The sequence below is a fragment of the Salmo salar genome, chromosome 03 (assembly GCF_965601325.2).
Source record: "Salmo salar chromosome 03, fSalSal1, whole genome shotgun sequence".
Lineage (NCBI taxonomy): Eukaryota > Metazoa > Chordata > Actinopteri > Salmoniformes > Salmonidae > Salmo > Salmo salar.
The window spans coordinates 102363925-102385946 of NC_138293.1; the positions used below are offsets into that span (position 1 = coordinate 102363925).

Genomic DNA, 22022 nt, shown 5'->3' on the forward strand with positions numbered 1-22022 from the left:
TGGCTGGGCACTCTCCTGACATAATCTAATGTTTTGCTTTCGTTGTAAAGCCTTTTTGAAATCGGACAGTGTGGTTAGATTAAGGAGAGTCTTGTCTTTAAATAGCTGTAAAGTAGTCATATGTTTGAGAAATTGAAGTAATAGTATTTCAAACGATTCAAAAATCGCGCCACTGAATTCAGGTGGCTGTTACGTAGGTGGGACGAATTCTTCCCGCCTTGCCCATAGAGGTTAATAGTTTGTTTCATATTTGCTGGCTTCCAACAATAGCTGAATTTACAAAGCTAGCGAGCACCAATTCCGTTTCAGTGGTGTTTGCTATAATCTTCGCTACCCAGGTTAAATAAAGGTGAAATAAAGAAATAAATAAAAGTTCCCTTGCGACAATTTAGCTGTTGCAACGAGACCATTAAATATATTTAAGACAATGGTAGTTCTGTTCAGTTTGGACTTCATTGGCGCGATTGACTGGATTAACCTCACATCAGTTACGTTCATTGAGTGCCTTTCAGACAGTAGATACCACCCCTCTGTTACCTTGCCAACTAAGGAACTGGCAGTGGATCAAACCATTGTGAGGCAAAGGGTGGGGGGGGTCGCAATCTTTTGAAAACGCGCTATGCAGTGTCTATAATCAGCACAATTGCTTTCATTGCGTATTATTAATATTATTTAACCTGTTAGGGCTAGGGGGCAGTATTTGCACGGCTGGATAAAAAAATGTACCCGATTTAATCTGGTTACTAATCCTACCCAGTAACTAGAATATGCATATACTTATTATATATGGATAGAAAACACCCTAAAGTTTCTAAAACTGTTTGAATGGTGTCTGTGAGTATAACAGAACTCATTTGGCAGGCAAAACCCTGAGACATTTTCTGACAGGAAGTGGATACCTGATGTGTTGTATTACCTTTAAACCTATGCCATTGAAAAACACAGGGGCTGAGGAATATTTTGGCACTTCCTATTGCTTCCACTAGATGTAACCAGCCTTTACAAAGTGTTTTGAGTCTTCTGGAGGGAGATCTGACCGAACAAGAGCCATGGAACGATGATGGCCCATTAGACACCTGGCGCGCGAGTTCATGTTGGGTACTCTCGTTCCAATACGTTATAACCTGTTTAGGATAGGGGGCAGTATTGACACGGCTGGATAAAAAACATACCCAATTTAATCTGGTTACCACTCCTACCCAGTAACTAGAATATGCATATACTTATTACATATGGATAGAAAACACCCTACATTTTCTAAAACTGTTTGAATGGTGTCTGTGAGTATAACAGAACTCAAATGGCAGGTCAAAACCTGAGAGATTCCTTTACAGGAAGTGGCCTGTCAATGTTTTCTAATTTTAATTATTTAATTTGTGGTGCTGACTTGACTGCCGGTTATTGGAGGGAAACGATTTCCTCAACATCAATGCCATAGGAAAACGCTGTTTTTGGATATAAATATGAACTTGATAGAACTAAAAATGCATGCATTGTCTAACATAATGTCCTAGGAGTGTCATCTGATGGAGATTGTAAAAGGTTAGTGCATCATTTTAGCTGGTTTTATGCTTTTGGTGACCCTGTCTTTGAATTGACAAAACATTACACACAACTCTTGTAAATGTACTGTCCTAACATACTCTAAATGTATGCTTTCGCCGTAAAACCTTTTTGAAATCGTAAAACGTGGTTAGATTAAGGAGATGTTTATCTTTCAAAGGGTGTAAAATAGTTGTGTGTTTGAAAAATTTGAATTTTGACATTTATTTGGATTCAAATTTGCCGCTCTTGAAATGCACCTGCTGTTGATCTAAGCCCGCCGGACTTCACTTCATGAACGAGGGGAAAAAATATATTTACGTTCGTTCAAACATGTCAAACGTTGTATAGCATAAATCATTAGGGCCTTTTTTAACCAGAACATGAATAATATTCAAGGTGGACGAATGCATTCTCTTTTATCCTCTCTAGGCTAGGCGGGACGAATTCGTCCCACCTACGTAACAGCCACTGTGGCGCGATTTTCAAAACCTTAAAAATCCTATTACTTCAATTTCTCAAACATATGACTATTTTACAGCTATTTAAAGACAAGACTCTCGTTAATCTAACCACACTGTCCGATTTCAAAAAGGCTTTACAACGAAAGCAAAACATTAGTTTATGTCAGCAGAGTACCAAGCCAGAAATAATCAGACACCCATTTTTCAAGCCAGCATATAATGTCACCAAAACCCAGAAGACAGCTAAATGCAGCACTCACCTTTGATGATCTTCATCAGATGACAACCCTAGGACATTATGTTATACAATACATGCATGTTTTGTTCAATCAAGTTCATATTTATATCAAAAACCAGCTTTTTACATTAGCATGTGACGTTCAGAACTAGCATACCCCCCGCAAACTTCCGGGGAATTCGCTAACATTTTACTAAATTACTCACGATAAACGTTCACAAAAAGCATAACAATTATTTTAAGAATTATAGATACAGACCTCCTCTATGCACTCGATATGTCCGATTTTAAAATAGCTTTTTGGTGAAAGCACATTTTGCAATATTCTAAGTACATAGCCCAGGCATCACGGGCTCGCTATTTAGACACCCGGCAAGTTTAGCACTCACCATAATCATATTTACTATTATGAAAGTTTGATTACCTTTTGTTGTCTTCGTCAGAATGCACACCCAGGACTGCTACTTCAATAACAAATGTTGGTTTGGTCCAAAATAATCCATCGTTATATCCGAATAGCGGCGTTTTGTTCGTGCGTTCCAGACACTATCCGAAATAGTAAAGAAGTGTCGCGCGCATGGCACAATTCGTGACAATAAAATTCTAAATATTCCATTACCGTACTTCGAAGCATGTCAACCGCTGTTTAAAATCAATTTTTACGCCATTTTTCTCGTAGAAAAGCGATAATATTCCGACAGGGAATCTCCTTTTCGGCAAACAGAGGAAAAAATCCCAAAGGCGGGGGCGGTCGGGTCACGCGCATAAACCCAGTGTCCCTTGATCGGCCACTTGAGAAAGGCGATAATGTGTTTCAGCCTGGGGCTGGAATGACGACATTCTGTTTTTTCCCGGGCTCTGAGCGCCTATGGACGACGTGGGAAGTGTCACGTTAGAGCAGAGATCCTTAGTAAATGATAGAGATGGAAAAGAAGTTCAAGAAATGGTCAGACAGGCCACTTCCTGTAAAGGAATCTCTCAGGTTTTGACCTGCCATTTGAGTTCTGTTATACTCACAGACACCATTCAAACAGTTTTAGAAAATGTAGGGTGTTTTCTATCCATATGTAATAAGTATATGCATATTCTAGTTACTGGGTAGGAGTGGTAACCAGATTAAATCGGGTATGTTTTTTATCCAGCCGTGTCAATACTGCCCCCTAGCCCTAACAGGTTTTAAATGACATAGTTATGTTTCAGTGATATATTGGGGGGGACAAATCATATTTTTCCCGGGATTTCCACCCTTGGGTTTATGTCAATGTTCATATCAGACATGTTTGACTTATCAGGCTAGTTAAGACAAACTTTGACAAAGTTATATGCTGGCTGTGTGTGTGTGTGTGAGTGAGTGTGGGAGTGTGTGTGTGTGTGTGTGTGTGTGTGTGTGTGTGTGTGTGTGTGAGTTCAGGTGTATCCCTCAATGACTGTCTGTTCTTCTGCTTACCGCTACAGTGTGGAACATGGTGGAGAGAACACAATGAAACCTGGACTTAGAAAATGTGAGTGTTGACTGCTGTGAAGAATATGACTAAGAATAAGTCTTAATTCAAGTTAAGTCAAAGTCAAAGACCACCATCATTACTTACTTGGTCATATTAAATATCAGCTGTAGTTCTACAGAAGCAGAAATCAGGGACACCAAAGTTTAGAAAGAGTTGCTTTGACATTGTGTGTGTGTGTGTGTGTGTGTGTGTGTGTGTTCAGGGTGTGTGTTTCATTAATGGGAATAACACGATTATTCAACAAGTCTCAAATTACCTTCATTTCTCCTTGGAAACAGATTTATTAAAAGAGAGTTAACATTCTAATGTGAATGATGATGATTTCTAATATTGTGTCCGGTTTCATCCATCAGATGTCTGTGATCTCACACTGGACCTAAACACAGTAAACAGACGCCTCTCTCTGTCTGAGGAGAACAGAAAGGTGACATGTAGGAGAGAGGAGCAGCCGTATCCTGAACACCCAGAGAGATTTGAGGGCTGGAGACAGGTGCTGTGTAGAGAGGGTCTGACTGGGCGCTGTTACTGGGAGGTAGAGAGGAGTGGGGGATGGGCTGATATTGGAGTGACATATAAATTAATCAACAGGAGAGGTGAGGGTAATGACTGTGTTATTGGATCCAATGACAAGTCCTGGAGTCTGTTCTGCTCTGATAACCATTACACTGCCAGGCACAATAATAATCCCACTACCATAGACGTCCGCCCCTCCAGCTCCCACAGAGTAGGAGTGTATCTGGACTGGCCAGCCGGCACTCTGTCCTTCTATAGAGCCTCCTCTGACACACTGACCCACCTGTACACATTCTACACCACATTCACTGAGCCCCTCTATCCAGGGTTTAGGGTTGATGACACCTCTTCAGTGTCCCTGTGATGTTTCACTCTAATCATGTGTTTTATGTTTGATCACAATATGACATTTAAATACATGGAGTAACACACCAGTTATGCCAGTTTATTCCTGTAAATAATAACCATGGTAACTCTGTCTGTTTCTTTCTGTGATCCTGCGCCCTGTGAGAACACCCACACACTGGACACACACACACACACTGGACACACACACACACACACACACACATACACTGGACACACACACACACACACACTGGACACACACACACACACACACTGGACACGTGTGGCGTAGCATCTCAGTGCAACAGGCATCACTACAGTCCCTGGTTCGAATCCAGGCTGAATCACATTCTGTATGGCCGTGATTGGGAGTCCCATAGGGCGGCACACAATTGGCCCAGCATCATCCGGGTTTGGCCGGGGTAGGCCATCATTGTAAATAATAATTTGTTCTTAACTGACTTGCCTAGTTAAATAAAGGTTAAAAAACACACACACACACACAGGACACACACACACAGGACACACACACACTGGACACACACACACTGGACACACACACACTGGACACACACACACCGGACATATTACACACACTGGTCACACACATACACACCCACACTGGATGCACACACACACTGGATACACACACACACTGGATACACACACACACTCACACACTGGACACACACTGGATACAAACACACACACTGGATAATCCATCCACCTGACAGGTGTGATATTTCAACAAGCTGATTAACCAGCATGATCATTACACAGGTGCACCTTCTGCTAGGGACAATAAAAATTCACTCTAAAATGTGCAGTGTTGTCACACAACACATTGCCACAGATGTCAACGTTGTGAACAGACTGCCCCATGGTGGTGGTGCGGTTATGGTATGGGCAGGAATAAGCTACGGACAATGAACACAAGCGCATTTTATCAATGACAATTTAAATGCACAGAGATACCGAGATGAGATCCCATTGTCGTGCCATTCATCCATCACCTCATGTTTCATCACGATAATGCACGGCCCGATGTCACAAAAAAACTGCTCTTCCATGTCCTGACTATTCACCAGACATGTCACCCTTTGAGCATGTTTGGGATGCTCTGGATAGACGTGTACGACAGCGTGTTCCAATTCCCGCCAATATCCAGCAACTTTGCACAGCCATTGAAGAGGAGTCGGACAACATTCTACAGGCCACAATCAACAGCCTGATCAACTTTATGCAAAGGAGATGTGTCGCGATGCATGGGGCAAATGGTGGTCACACCAGATACTGACTGGTTTTCTGATCCACACTCCTACTGTTTTATTAAGGTATCTGATAAACAGATTCATATCTCTATTCCCAGTCATGTGAAATCCATAGATTAGGGCCTAATGAAAGTATTTCAAATGACTGATGTCCTTATATGAACTGTAACTCAGTAAAATCTTTGAAATTGTTGCATGTTGGGTTTATTGTTTTGTTCAGTATAATAAAAATATCAGTTGTAAATGTTTTATGTTTGATATGATGTTAGTAACACTAAGTCCCACTACTGGCTTGCTTCTGAAGCTAAGCAGGGTTGGTCCTGGTCAGTCCCTGGAGAGGAGACCAGATGCTGCTGGAAGTGGTGTTGGAGGGCCAGTAGGAGGCACTCTTTCCTCTGGTCTAAAAAAGATCCCAATGCCCCAGGGCAGTGATTGGGGACACTGCCTTGTGTAGGGTGCCGTCTTTCGGATGGGACGTTAAACGGGTGTCCTGACTCTGAGGTCATTGAAGATCCCATTGCACTTATCGTAAGAGTAGGGGTGTTAACCCCGGTGTCCTGGCTAAATTCCCAATCTGGCCCTCATACCATCATGGCCACCTAATCATCCCCAGCTTACAATTGGCTCATTCATCCCCCTCCTCTCCCCTGAAACTATTCCCCAGGTCGTTGCTGTAAATGAGAATGTGTTCTCAGTCAACTTACCTGGTAAAATAAAGGTAAAATAAAAAAACAAAAAATAAAAGTCATTCCATCCTTTCACTAAATGGTAGTAACACTAAGTCATTCCATCCTTTCACTAAATGGTAGTAACACTAAGTCATTCCATCCTTTCACTAAATGGTAGTAACACTAAGTCATTCCATCCTTTCACTAAATGGTAGTAACACTAAGTCATTCCATCCTTTCACTAAATGGTAGTAACACTAAGTCATTCCATCCTTTCACTAAATGGTAGTAACACTAAGTCATTCCATCCTTTCACTAAAGCTCTAAAGTAACTTTTTATTGACAGATGCCTCATTTAAATGTTGTGGATGTTGATGAAAGGAAATCCCATATAGCCTACTGGACAGGACTTTGTTATGGCATCTTCTGTTTGGGAGTCTCAGGTCAGGTCTGAGCCATGATCAGAATGTGTCTCTGTCTATTTCCAGCCCTGCCATTTCTACCTGTCCTGATCTAGTGTTTGACCCCTGACCTCCTCACACCGTCTCACTGTCCATGTCTGCTTTTAGCCCCCACCTCTACTTCACTGTGTTATAATGGACCTTATGGTTGTTATGTCACCTCTGTAACCAGCTATCAACCATACTGACCTTTCTGACACTATCCCATGGCCCTAGAACTGAACATTTAAAGTACTCTGAGTTTTGCTTACTGTCCATTTACTTATGTATTTTGTATTTGCTGTGTATTGGAATTGTGCCTCAGAGCATCATGGGCGTTTGTATGTGTTGAGATGATCACGTTCCAGATAAATGATTGAACTGATTCCTGTCTCCTGTCTCATCATTATTGAATTATTAGCTAAGAGAGAGAGTTGGATGGCAGAAAAAGCCTTGAGACGGATGTCGGAGCGGGAAAACAACGTGATTTAAAAGTTAGGAATATACAGTGATTAAAGGAAAGGACATTTATTCAGCTGTGAAGATGAACTTTGGAATTTAAAACTGCTAAATGAAGATCATGTGACTGAGGAAAATATTGCTGTGGTTGAGGACAATACTGAAGTGACTGACAATCAGGATCCTATTGAGAAATGAAAAATGACTGGAATTGTTGGAAACATTGGACAGTTTGATGAAAGTATTGAGCAGTGGACTTCATACACAGAACGGTTTCAATATTTTGTTCTTGTAAATTACATTGATGATGACAACACTGTGCTTACAGTTTTTAGTGTAATGGGGCCAAAGACATGTAATTTACTAGTCAGCCTGCTACAGCCAGACAGAACAGGTAATAAGACGTATGGGGATATTGTGGAGATACTTAAAGGACATTTTTCACCAGAACCACTAGTTAATGCTGAAAGGTTCAGGTTCCACAGGAGATATCAGGAAGAGGGAGAATCAGTACCAATGTTTGCTGCTGCATTAAAGAAACTATCAGAACACTGTGAGTTGAATGGTGTTGTAAATGACATCATTAGAGACAGACTAGTATGTGGGCTACGGAGTGAAGCTACACTAAAGAGACTGGTGACTGAAAGTCATCTGACCTTGGTGAAGGACATTGAAATCAGTGTGTCCATGGAACTAGCTGCTAAAGAGGCTCACCAGTTGAGTTCATCAGGAACTTAGTGGATTCATCTAACAATCCTAATCACCAGCTGATACATTGTAATCTCATACACAGGGTTCACCTTCCACCTAGAAAACATCATGTAATGAAAATCAGAACCTCTCCTCTGTGTGATCTATGTAATGAAGACCTTCCACCTAGAAAACATCATGTAATGAAAATCAGAACCTCTCCTTTGTGTGATCTATGTAATGAAGACCTTCACACCTAGAAAACATCATGTAATGAAAATCAGAACCTCTCCTCTGTGTGGTCTATGTAATGAAGACCTTCCACCTAGAACACATCATGTAATGAAAATCAGAACCTCTCCTCTGTGTGATGTATGTAATCAAGGTGCCTTGGGCTCCTTTAATCAGATGTACTGGGAGTGACCAGGGGACATGTTTTGGAAAGAGGGTCCCTCTGTCTTATCTGCTGTAGTGGATATCATCATACCTTGTTCACCCAAACTGTTATCACTTAATGATCATTCACCACTATCATTACAGAAAATACCTTTAATGTTGTCAGGTTTGACAGCAGCTAAACAGATGTTGGAACTAAGATGGCTACCACCACACCTCATTGGATCAGCACTTTATACATATCATTTATCATTAACTATCCACTGTTAGGATCCATGGGGCCAAACAACAATTGACATTCAGGTTATCTCCAGCTGAAAGCATAAAAGTGTGTTTTTTACCTAACAGATCCAAATGTGGCCTGATTTGATTAACTTGATTTAGTATTTAATTTCATGGAGATCAGGGTGGGGTGGGGTGGTCCCAGGAGGGGATGGAGGGTGGGTTGGGGTGGTCCCAGGAGGGGAAGGAGGATGGGTTGGGGTGGTCCCAGGAGGGGTTGGAGGGTAGGTTGGGGTGGTCACAGGAGGGGTTGGAGGGTGGGTTGGGGTGGTCCCAGGAGGGGTTGGAGGGTGGGTTGGGGTGGTCCCAGGAGGGGTTGGAGGGTGGGTTGGGGTGGTCCCAGGAGGGGTTGGAGGGGGGGTTGGGGTGGTCCCAGGAGGGGTTGGAGGGTGGGTTGGGGTGGTCCCAGGATGGGTTGGAGGGTGGGTTGGGGTGGTCCCAGAAGGGGATCGAGGGTGGGTTGGGGTGGTCTCAGGAGGGGTTGGAGGGTGGGTTGGGGTGGTCCCAGGAGGGGTTGGAGGGGTAGGAGGGTGGGTTGGGGTGGTCCCAAAAGGGGTTGGAGGGATAGGTGGGTGGGTTGGGGTGGTACCAGGAGGGGTTGGAGGGTGGGTTGGGGTGGTCCCAGGAAAGGTTGGAGGGTGGGTTGGGGTGGTTCCAGGAGGGGTTGGAGGGTGGGTTGGGGGGGTTCCAGGAGGGGTTGGAGGGTGGGTTGGGGTGGTCCCAGGAGGGGTTGATGCTGCTCAGGTGAGTGATTGTATATGTGGTTAATTAAAATTGTATTTCCCTTCAATAACTGGTTTACATAATATACATATATAAATATATATTTTACCAGTATTGTGTCTCTAGCTGTATAACCATTCCTGCTGTTATTTGTTCTGATATATAATTTAACAGTATTGTGTCTCTAGCTGTATAACCATTCCTGCTGCTATTTGTTCTGATATATATTTTAACAGTATTGTGTCTCTAGCTGTATAACCATTCCTGCAGCTATTTGTTCTGATATGTATTTTAACAGTAAAGAGATCTACCTTCCTAGAGAAGGCTAAGCTAGCAGATGTTGTTGACACTGTACATCACCTCGGCATGAGAAGGCAGGGTGACTCCAAGCCCAGAGGAGTTATTCTCCAGTTCACATCACGGATCAACAGGGATGCCACTTTGAAAGAAGCAAAGAGCTCTACCTTCCTACGTGACAACAACCTCGGTTTGCTGAAGATCTCTCGAAAGCAGAATAGAGAAAGGAGAGAGAAACTGTGGCCAGATGTGGAAAAAATTATCTAACTTTTTGCTATTTTTACCTGCAGTAAAGTGTTTCTTGGGCTGGCAGTTATCTTTGAGTGAGAGTAGTGTCAGCATAATAATATTTTAAATCTATATGGTGTCCAGCTCTGGTTTCTTCTCAGTTTTACTGGAGGTTGTAATTCTTGTTTATCTCATAGTACTTCCTGTTGTCACGGCTGTCGTGGAAGATAGAAGGGGACCAAGGCGCAGCGGGTTGAGTGCTAATAATAGTATTTAATAATAATTAGTGAACACGAAAAACACAAGAAAACAAAGAACGACAGGAACAGTTTAGCAGGCTAACATAAAGCAGTGCTAAAACAACTACCCACAAAATACCAAACCAAACACATACCTATATATAGGACTCTCAATCAGAGGCAACTAGAAAACACCTGCCTCCAATTGAGAGTCCAACCCACAATTAACTAAACATAGAAGTACAACTAACTAGACTAAACATAGAAATACATAAACATAGAATATACCCAACAACCTGGACACAAAAATCAAACACCCCATCACAATAAACACACACCCCGAACCACTTCAATAAATACCCTCTGTCACTTCCTGACCAAACTACAATAACAAATACTCCCTCTACTGGTCAGGACGTGACACTTGTTCTATATTCCACTTTGTCGTTGTCTATAGTTTCACTCAATGCCGGGGGGTTAAGAAATCATGTAAAGCGCAATGCCTTATTTTTATATTGCCAAACAGCTTAAAACAGATTTACGTCAACTTCTGCAGATCTCAGTGGGGAAATGATTTATGTCTCATGGTTCTGAACTCTCTGCTGGAGTCACCACTCTAATGAATCATTTCAATGGTTTCTGTCTCTCTCATGGTTCTGAACTCTCTGCTGTTGTTACCACTCTAATGAATCATTTCAATGGTTTCTGTCTCTCTCATGGTTCTGAACTCTCTGCTGGAGTCACCACTCTAATGAATCATTTCAATGGTTTCTGTCTCTCTCATGGTTCTGAACTCTCTGCTGTTGTTACCACTCTAATGAATCATTTCAATGGAAGTATTTTGCACTCAGACTGGGACCCCATTGGTCACTTTCTGTGTCTTGTCATCAACTGTAACATCATCATCATTATTACCAACATTTATTGGTTCAATTCCAAACTTGAAAATGATCAGTGACTTTGGACTCTTTGGAAAAGCCTATTCTCCATTGGCTAACCAAGTTCCCTAATGCTTTACTTATAGTAGGTGGGGATTTTAATATTTCTGTGAATAATGTAATGAATAGATGGTCTCTGGGACAGTCCACTTCTATGAATATACGTTTGAGGCAGTTTATGGAAAGGTTTGATATTATAGATATTTGGAGTGTAAAGTTTCTTAATGACTAGTCTTTCACTTTCGCTCCAGACAATCACCACAGATCTTTGGTTGGTGTCTAAATGTTTTGATAAACAGGTTATTTCTGTTAACATCCTGGTCACTCCCCTTACTGATCATAGAGCTGTTTATATTGACATTACACTGTTTATCTCTGATAATGGCCCTTACTGATCATAGAGCTGTTTATATTGATATTACACTGTTTATCTCTGATAATGGCCCTTACTGACCATAGAGCTATTTATATTGACATTACACCTGTTTATCTCTGATAATGGCCCTTACTGATCATAGAGCTGTTTATATTGACATTACACCTGTTTATCTCTGATAATGGCCCTTACTGACCATAGAGCTATTTATATTGACATTACACTGTTCATCTCTGATAATGGCCCGTACTGATCATAGAGCTGTTTATACTGACATTACACTGTTTATCTCTGATAATGGCCCTTACTGACCATAGAGCTATTTATATTGACATTACACTGTTTATCTCTGATAATGGCCCTGGCAGAGCATCCTATTGGAAGATTAATAGCTCTATTAAAATATGAGTTGGTCCAGATGGAGATAAACAATGTAATTACACACTTCTGGAACAACGCTATAAATAACAATTCATACAGTAATAACTGGGAGATGTTTAAATATGAGGTTGGAAAATATGCAAGCAAACATGGGAGTATTGTTGCCAAGACCAGGAGAGCTGAAGAAGAAAGTGTTATTACAAAGATCACCTGTCTTGTTCAAAAGCCTGTTGAAAGTCTTTCAGAGGAGGATAAATCTGTTCTGTTTGATCTACAACACAAGTTGGATGATATTTATAGACTGAAAGCAGAGGGAACCTTTGTCACATGTAGGTAGAAATGGCTAGAGGAGGTGGACAAAATGAATTTGAATTTTTTTTCAGGTTAGAAAATACCACTCTAAAAATAAAACAATTCAGTAATTAAATATGACTGGTCTCATCACAGATGATCCCACATTAATCTCCATCTTTAGTTCAACTTCTACAGTATTGTGAGGTGTCCTCAACTCTTTGTTTTGATTGTCTGGGGGATGTGAAATCAGTTGGTGAGGCTGACAGGGAACAGTGTGACGACCCTATTATAGTTGAACACATCATTTATTCTATTGAACAACTTAAACATAATAAGTCTCCTGGGACTGATGGTGTATCTGCTGAGTTTAACAGAACTGTTTCTGTTGGAGGTCTCCTGGGACTGATGGTGTATCTGCTGAGTTTAACAGAACTGTTTCTGTTGGAGGACTCCTGGGACAGATGGTGTATCTGCTGAGTTTAACAGAACTGTTTCTCACCAGTTGGTCCCTTTTCTGTTGGAGGTCTCCTGGGACTGATGGTGTATCTGCTGAGTTTAACAGAACTGTTTCTCAACAGTTGGTATCTTTTCTGTTGGAGGACTCCTGGGACTGATGGTGTATCTGCTGAGCTTAACAGAACTGTTTCTTTTGGAGGTCTCCTGGGACTGATGGTGTATCTGCTGAGTTTAACAGAACTGTTTCTGTTGAAGGTCTCCTGGGACTGATGGTGTATCTGCTGAGTTTAACAGAACTGTTTCTCAACAGTTGATATATTTTCTGTTGGAGGTCTCCTGCGACTGATGGTGTATCTGCTGAGTTTAACAGAACTGTTTCTCAACAGTTGGTATCTTTTCTGTTGGAGGTCTCCTGGGACTGATGGTGTATCTGCTGAGTTTAACAGAACTGTTTCTCACCAGTTGGTATCTTTTCTGTTGGAGGTCTTTTCTGAAAGCATTGTAAATAATACCCTCCCAGTTTGACTGAAGCTCTGACTACATTAACCTGTTTAGGATAGGGGGCAGTATTGACACGGCTGGATAAAAAACATACCCGATTTAATCTGGTTACCACTCCTACCCAGTAACTAGAATATGCATATACTTATTACATATGGATAGAAAACACCCTAAATTTTCTAAAACTGTTTGAATGGTGTCTGTGAGTATAACAGAACTCAAATGGCAGGTCAAAACCTGAGAGATTCCTTTACAGGAAGTGGCCTGTCTGACCATTTCTTGAACTTGTTTTCCATCTCTATCATTTACTAAGGATCTCTGCTCTAACGTGACACTTCCCACGTCGTCCATAGGCGCTCAGAGCCCGGGAAAAAACAGAATGTCGTCATTCCAGCCCCAGGCTGAAACACATTATCGCCTTTCTCAAGTGGCCGATCAAGGGACACTGGCTTATGCGCGTGACCCGACCGCCCCCGCCTTTGGGATTTTTTCCTCTGTTTGCCGAAAAGGAGATTCCCTGTCGGAATATTATCGCTTTTCTACGAGAAAAATGTCGTAAAAATTGATTTTAAACAGAGGTTGACATGCTTCGAAGTACGGTAATGGAATACTTAGAATTTTATTGTCACGAATTGCGCCATGCGCGCGACACTTCTTTACTATTTCGGATAGTGTCTGGAACGCACGAACAAAACGCCGCTATTCGGATATAACGATGGATTATTTTGGACCAAATCAACATTTGTTATTGAAGTAGCAGTCCTGGGTGTGTATTCTGATGAAGACAACAAAAGGTAATCAAACTTTTATAATAGTAAATATGATTATGGTGAGTGCTAAACTTGCCGGGTGTCTAAATAGCGAGCCCGTGATGCCTGGGCTATGTACTTAGAATATTGCAAAATGTGCTTTCACCAAAAAGCTATTTTAAAATCGGACATATCGAGTGCATAGAGGAGGTCTGTATCTATAATTCTTAAAATAATTGTTATGCTTTTTGTGAACGTTTATCGTGAGTAATTTAGTAAAATGTTAGCGAATTCCCCGGAAGTTTGCGGGGGGTATGCTAGTTCTGAACGTCACATGCTAATGTAAAAAGCTGGTTTTTGATATAAATATGAACTTGATTGAACAAAACATGCATGTATTGTATAACATAATGTCCTAGGGTTGTCATCTGATGAAGATCATCAAAGGTGAGTGCTGCATTTAGCTGTCTTCTGGGTTTTGGTGACATTATATGCTGGCTTGAAAAATGGGTGTCTGATTATTTCTGGCTTGGTACTCTGCTGACATAATCTAATGTTTTGCTTTCGTTGTAAAGCCTTTTTGAAATCGGACAGTGTGGTTAGATTAACGAGAGTCTTGTCTTTAAATGGCTGTAAAATAGTCATATGTTTGAGAAATTGAAGTAATAGGATTTTTAAGGTTTTGAAAATCGCGCCACAGGATAGCAGTGGCTGTTACGTAGGTGGGACGAATTCGTCCCGCCTAGCCTAGAGAGGTTAATACCTGAAGCCAAGAAAGACCTGCAAATGTATTAAACTGTGATAGAGGATCACTCTGTAAATGTATTAAACTGGGATAGAGGATGTCATAACGTTGGCCTGTGGGTAAGGTTTATGACCCCCCCCCCCATAAATACCTTTCTCCCTTCCCCTTTCTGACCCTACTGAAGGACTGCTGTCCTGAAGGACTGCTGTCCTGTTCAATATAGAGAGTCTGGGAACATCAAACAAATGGGGAAAGGAACCATATTTTGGTAATAAAACCAGTTGGAAATATGCTTTGGAACGTAATGAGTATGGATGTCAGTTCGGTTGTCATCTGAGACATTATGACTGATGACAGGACGACATAAACTGTACCTGAGAAAGTATACACCCTCTAGTTATCAGAGTAACATGGAATTGTTATGCAATTGAAATGTTTGATATTGAAATTGTTTGTTAGGAGATTAAATGTAATTTTAGCTTCCAAATGAGAGAATTGGGTTTTCATAAGGAAAGTGCCCTGCTTGATCAGTGGCCCACCCCTGTGAAGAGACAGGGGTTATAAACGATGAAACACATCCTTCCCCCCTCTCCACTATATAAGCCTTTGACGAAAAGATAACCACGTTGTTCCAGTACGTGAGGTCTGCAGCCTCTACGTTAGAAGGACACACATGTCAAGTACAGAACTAAGCCAACCTCGGCGTGAGCTTTGGTGGCGAATGGTATGAACTTTGAGCTTATTCACTACAGAAATGATACTTCCTAGCCGTTGAGTTAGCAGCGGCCGCTGTAGACGTGGGCTAGGAAAGGACGGACGACGGATCCAGTCTAACAACGAACAGACGAAGATACCACCACGTATACAATTTACCACCATTGACATTCTTCCGAGGACAGGAAGATCTGTTGGCCAACCCGGCCAGCATCTACGACCAATCTACTGAAGCGCAGCTCAGAGTAAATATTTATTGCATTTTCCTTTTCAAAATGGGCGGTAATTTAGAATGGATAAGATAATGTATTTACGATAGCATAGCTGCTGTTTCTTCGTTCCTAAGTCTTCCCGCTCTTTCATTCAAGCCCAACCCCCTTTCCTTTGTGTAACCAGCCATGATACAGGTTCCGTCCACCAGGACGTTTTCTGTATGACATCATATGTATTCGGTGTATTTGTAATTCTGTGTGATAAGTTTAGGTATTTAGTAAATAAATAATTCAACCCAATTTTGTATTGCTGATTCAACTTGTTAGCCAGGGTTCGTGAAGATAGCCAAGAATTTACAACTTTCATTATGAGACTGAAAATAAGATAAGGGTTTAGGTGGGACGCTAGCGTCCCCCCCGTGGTGCACTCCATCAACAGCAGGTGCATTTCAAGAGCGGCAAATTTGAAACCAAATAAATGTCAAAATTCAAATTTTTCAAACATACAACTATCTTACACCCTTTGAAAGATAAACATCTCCTTAATCTAACCACGTTGTCCGATTTCAAAAAGGTTTTACGGCGAAAGCATAAAGTTAGATTATGTTAGGAGAGTACATTGACAATAGCTGTGTGTAATGTTTTGTCAATTCAAAGACAGGGTCACCAAAACCATAAAACCAGCTAAAATAATGCACTAACCTTTTACAATCTCCATCAGATGACACTCCTAGGACATTATGTTAGACAATGCATGCATTTTTAGTTCTATCAAGTTCATATTTATATCCAAAAACAGCGTTTTACTATGGCATTGATGTTGAGGAAATCGTTTCCCTCCAATAACCGGCAGTCAAGTCAGAACCACAAATTAAATAATTAAAATTAGAATACATTGGTAAAATATTATATTGTCCTTTAAAGAATTATAGATTTACATCTCTTGAACGCAATCAACTTGCCAGATTTAAAAATAACCTTACTGGGAAATCACACTTTGCAATAATCTGAGCACTGCGCCCAGAAAAATACGCGTTGCGATACAGACTAGCCGCCATGTTGGGGAGATCTAAAATCGAAAATACTATGTAAATAATCCATTACCTTTGATTCTCTTCATCAGATGTCACTTCCAGGTATCACAGGTCCATAACGAATGTAGTTTTGTTCAAAAAAGCTCATCATTTATGTCCAAAAATCTCCGTCTTGTTAGCACATGATCTAAGCCCGCCGGACTTCACTTCATGAACGAGGGGAAAAAATATATTTACGTTCGTTCAAACATGTCAAACGTTGTATAGCATAAATCATTAGGGCCTTTTTTAACCAGAACATGAATAATATTCAAGGTGGACGAATGCATTCTCTTTTATAACGTATTGGAACGAGGGTACCCAACATGAACTCGCGCGCCAGAGTCTAATCGGCCATCACCGTTCCATGGCTCTTGTTCGGTCAGATCTCACAGTAAAAGACTCAAAACACTTTGTAAAGGCTGGTGACATCTAGTGGAAGCAATAGGAAGTGCCAAAACATTAATCAACCCCTGTGTGTTTCAATGGCATAGGCTTAAAGGTAATTCAACACATCAGGTATCCACTTCCTGTCAGAAAATGTCTCAGGGTTTTGCCTGCCAAATGAGTTCTGTTATACTCACAGACACCATTCAAACAGTTTTAGAAACTTTAGGGTGTTTTCTATCCATATATAATAAGTATATGCATATTCTAGTTACTGGGTAGGATTAGTAACCAGATTAAATCGGGTACGTTTTTTTATCCAGCCGTGAAAATACTGCCCCCTAGCCCCAACAGGTTAATATTGACTGCTATCGAAGTAAAATATTACCAAGTATTTTAAGAGTTTATTCGGAAGATAACGGCTCTATAAACGTTCTTCCGTGGTGCCCCGACTTTCTAGTTAATTACATTTACATGATTAGCTTAATCAGGTAATATTAATTACAGAGAGAATTTTATAGGTTAGCATGTCTTATCACTTAATCCGGCATAGTCAAAGACACGACAAGGATCACTCTGTACATGTATTAAACTGGGATTGAGGATCACTCTGTAAATGTATTAAACTGTGATAGAGGATCACTCTGTAAATGTATTAAACTGTGATAGAGGATCACTTTGTAAATGTATTAAACTGTGATAGAGGATCACTCTTTACATGTATTAAGCTGTGATAGAGGATCACTCTGTAAATGTATTAAACTGTGATAGAGGTTCACTCTGTAAATGTATTAAACTGTGATAGAGGATCACTTTGTAAATGTATTAAACTGTGATAGAGGATCACTCTGTAAATGTATTAATCTGTTATAAAGGTTCACTCTGTAAATGTATTAAACTGTGATAGTGATAGAGGATCACTCTGTAAATGCATTAAACTGTGATAGAGGTTCACTCTGTATATGTATTAAACTGTGATAGTGGGTCACTATGTAAATGTATTAAACTGTGATAAAGGATCACTCTGTAAATGTATTAAACTAGGATAGAGGTTCACTCTGTAAATGTATTAATCTGTGATAGAGGATCACTCTGTAAATGTATTAAACTGGGATAGAGGTTCACTCTGAAAAATGTATTAAACTGTGATAGGGATAGAGGACTACTTTGTAAATGTATTAAACTGTGATAGGGATAAAGGATCTGTCACGGCTGTCTGAAGAAGAGGACCAAGATGCAGCGTTTGTTTTCCACATATTTATTATAACTGTGAAACTGAAGGCAATACATAAATAAACTAAATATTCAAAAAACAACAAACCGTGACGCAGAGAGGTAAACACACTACTCAAAAGATAATCACCCACAAAACACAAGTGAAACAAACATCAACTAAATATGGCCTCCAATTAGAGACAACAACAACCAGCTTCCTCTAATAGGAGGTCAACCCAAATAGAAAACTAGAATAAACATAGAAATAGAAACATAGAACAAAACCAAAAATACCCCCTGTCACGCCCTGACCTACTCTACCATAGAAAATGACAACTTACTATGGTCAGGACGTGACAGGATCACTTTGTAAATGTATTAAACTGTGCATTTGACCAATTCCAGTCCCCTTCTTCCTGGGGATACTTTTTGAGAAGCTCTGTTCTGAGATACTCAGTTCTGGTGACCAAATAAAAGTACATTCTACTCCAGAATGTATCAAAATAAAATGATGCTGACACCATCTAAAATATAATTTCCACCTCTAGAAATGAGCCTAATAAGATATTGGTAAAAATGTTAAATGATTTTAACACATTGGACCAAAAAACCTGTATGGATGGTATATTATCAGCTATTAGCAATACGCAGTATCACCTGCAACCCAACGGATGCAGCATAGTGGCTATAAATACATAGGCTGAAGCATGGGGTTTGTCTATCTACATTATCTCCTGTATCAACTGATGTAGCATAGTGGCTATAAATACATAGGCTGAAGCATGGGGTTTGTCTATCTACATTATCACCTGTATCAACATGCAGCAGTGTCCACATGGTCTGATAAACACTCCTAACAACCAGACCACTAGGAGGTGTCCACATGGTCTGATAAACACTCCTAACAACCCCACCACTAGGAGGTATCCACATGGTCTGATAAACACTCCTAACAACCCCACCATTAGGATGTGTCCACATGGTCTGATAAACACTCCTAACAACCCCACCACTAGGAGGTGTCCACATGGTCTGATAAACACTTCTAACAACCCCACCATTAGGATGTGTCCACATGGTCTGATAAACACTCCTAACAACCCCACCACTAGGAGGTGTCCACATGGTCTGATAAACACTCCTAACAACCCCACCACTAGGAGGTATCCACATGGTCTGATAAACACTCCTAACAACCCCACCACTAGGAGGTGTCCACATGGTCTGATAAACACTTCTAACAACCCCACCATTAGGATGTATCCACATGGTCTGATAAACACTCCTAACAACCCCACCACTAGGAGGTGTCCACATGGTCTGATAAACACTCCTAACAACCCCACCACTAGGAGGTGTCCACATGGTCTGATAAACACTCCTAACAACCCCACCACTAGGAGGTGTCCACATGGTCTGATAAACACTCCTAACAACCCCACCACTAGGAGGTGTCCACATGGTCTGATAAACACTTCTAACAACCCCACCATTAGGATGTGTCCACATGGTCTGATAAACACTCCTAACAACCCCACCACTAGGAGGTGTCCACATGGTCTGATAAACAGTCCTAACAACCCCACCACTAGGAGGTGTCCACATGGTCTGATAAACACTCCTAACAACCCCACCACTAGGAAGTGTCCACATGGTCCTAAAGCATACCGTTACATCATTTTGTATCACATTTCAGTGATTAAACTGTTCAGATTGCTTGCGATTAGAGTGTTGTGCCAGTAACCAAAAGGACACTGGTTCAAATACCTGAGCTGGATGATGAATGTGTGAATTATCTTGTCATCTTTTTGGGTAACCACAATGGAACATCTTTAAGGACATAAACTGGCAGAACAGGTTTCAGCAAAGTATGGAGTCATTGTTTTCAGGAAGGTGTACCTATGGCGATAGGAGAGAGGAGGCAGACCAAGGGCAAGGGTAGCCACCTGAACTACTGCCCTACAAAGATAAACAGCAGTCAACACAAACAGTGAATCTGAAAAAAATGGCCTTAAAGTTTGTTTTCTATCCATGCATATCAGCTATGTCCAATGATCTGACCTATGACCCCTAAAATACTGATACTACACTCTGCCTTGGTATGACCTTAAACAGCTGTCTGGGTAATGAAACAGCAAAGTGCAGCATGTAGAAATCTAAATGTGTTGATCCAGCTTTCTTGTTGTTTTTCTGTTTGATGGAAACAGTTTGAGAGTTCTAACTACATTCCAACTGTATTTAATGGTGTTATGTAGTTGTGTTGTCATGTTGTGAATGTTGTATTGTAGTAACCCTCAACTGTGTATAATGGTGTTATGTAGTTGTGTTGTCATGTTGTGAATGTTGTATTGTAGTAACCAACTGTATTTAATGGTGTTATGTAGTTGTGTTGTCATGTTGTGAATGTTGTATTGTAGTAACCAACTGTATTTAATGGTGTTATGTAGTTGTGTTGTCATGTTGTGAATGTTGTATTGTAGTAACCAACTGTATTTAATGGTGTTATGTAGTTGTGTTGTCATGTTGTGAATGTTGTATTGTAGTAGCCAACTGTATTTAATGGTGTTATGTAGTTGTGTTGTCATGTTGTGAATGTTGTATTGTAGTAACTCTCAACTGTATTTAATGGTGTTATGTAGTTGTGTTGTCATGTTGTGAATGTTGTATTGTAGTAACCAACTGTATTTAATGGTGTTATGTAGTTGTGTTGTCATGTTGTGAATGTTGTATTGTAGTAACCAACTGTATTTAATGGTGCTATGTAGTTGTGTTGTCATGTTGTGAATGTTGTATTGTAGTAAACCTCAACTGTATTTAATGGTGTTATGTAGTTGTGTTGTCATGTTGTGAATGTTGTATTGCAGTAGGCCTAACCCTCACCAATTTTTCCAGTGACGGAGAGAGACACCAAACAAGACACAGAGACAGCAACAGAAGAATAGATTATGATTGCGAGAGACACCAGACAAGACACAGAGACAGCAACAGAAAAATAGGATATGATGGGGAGAGACACCAGACAAGACACAGAGACATTAACAGATGACACAGAGAAAGTGAGGGAGAGAGACACCAGACAAGACACGGAGACAGCAACAGACGACACAGAGAAAGTGATGGAGAGAGGCAGAGGAGGGGAGAGCAAACAGCAGACTGTATCAGTAAGCTGCTATAGGGATTCTAATTACTGCATTGTGTGTGTGTGTGAGAGAGAGAGTTTAGGTGTTGTAGGATTCTTTAATCAGTGTGGCTCATTGGACAGGTCGGAGTCTATGTTTGAAGTTGTGGAGTGTTTTTTGGCAATACACTTTAGATGTATTCAAGGATTTAGCTGTTGAAATTCTGTCCTGGACACCCCTACTGGCTATGGGCTAAGCCACCAATGTCTTCAAATACTAGGGGAGAGAGGAGGTGCTACCCCTGGGGAGAGAGGAGCTGCTACCCCTAGGGAGAGAGGAGCTGCTACCCCTGGGGAGAGAGGAGATGCTACCCCTGGTGAGAGAGGAGCTGCTACCCCTAGGGAGAGAGTGGAGGTGCTACCCCTGGGGAGAGAGGAGCTGCTACCCCTGGGGAGAGAGGAGCTGCTACCCCTGGGGAGAGAGAGGAGTTGCTATCAGGAGAGACTGCGACCCTGCTCTATAAGAGCTTAACGATTGGTGATTGTTGGGGCTCGTTTTG

General features: G+C 41.0%; 1 protein-coding gene across 4 annotated transcripts in view; it reads left to right on the top strand.

Moving 5' to 3' along the window:
• Positions 1-22022, top strand: part of LOC106586013 (NLR family CARD domain-containing protein 3) — a 94698-nt gene that overhangs the window by 14126 nt on the left and 58550 nt on the right. For 2 of the 4 annotated variants that reach the window (XM_082972970.1, XM_082972971.1), the window contains 2 exons: positions 3700-3746; positions 4103-7374. The exons of 1 other annotated variant lie outside the window; for it this stretch is intronic. In XM_082972970.1, the coding sequence (XP_082829096.1) occupies positions 3700-3746; positions 4103-4626 (571 nt within the window). In that variant the 3' untranslated portion in view covers positions 4627-7374. Of the gene's footprint in view, positions 1-986; positions 4056-4102; positions 7375-22022 lie in introns of those variants that run through there. One more of the 4 variants, XM_082972972.1, reaches the window with a different exon arrangement.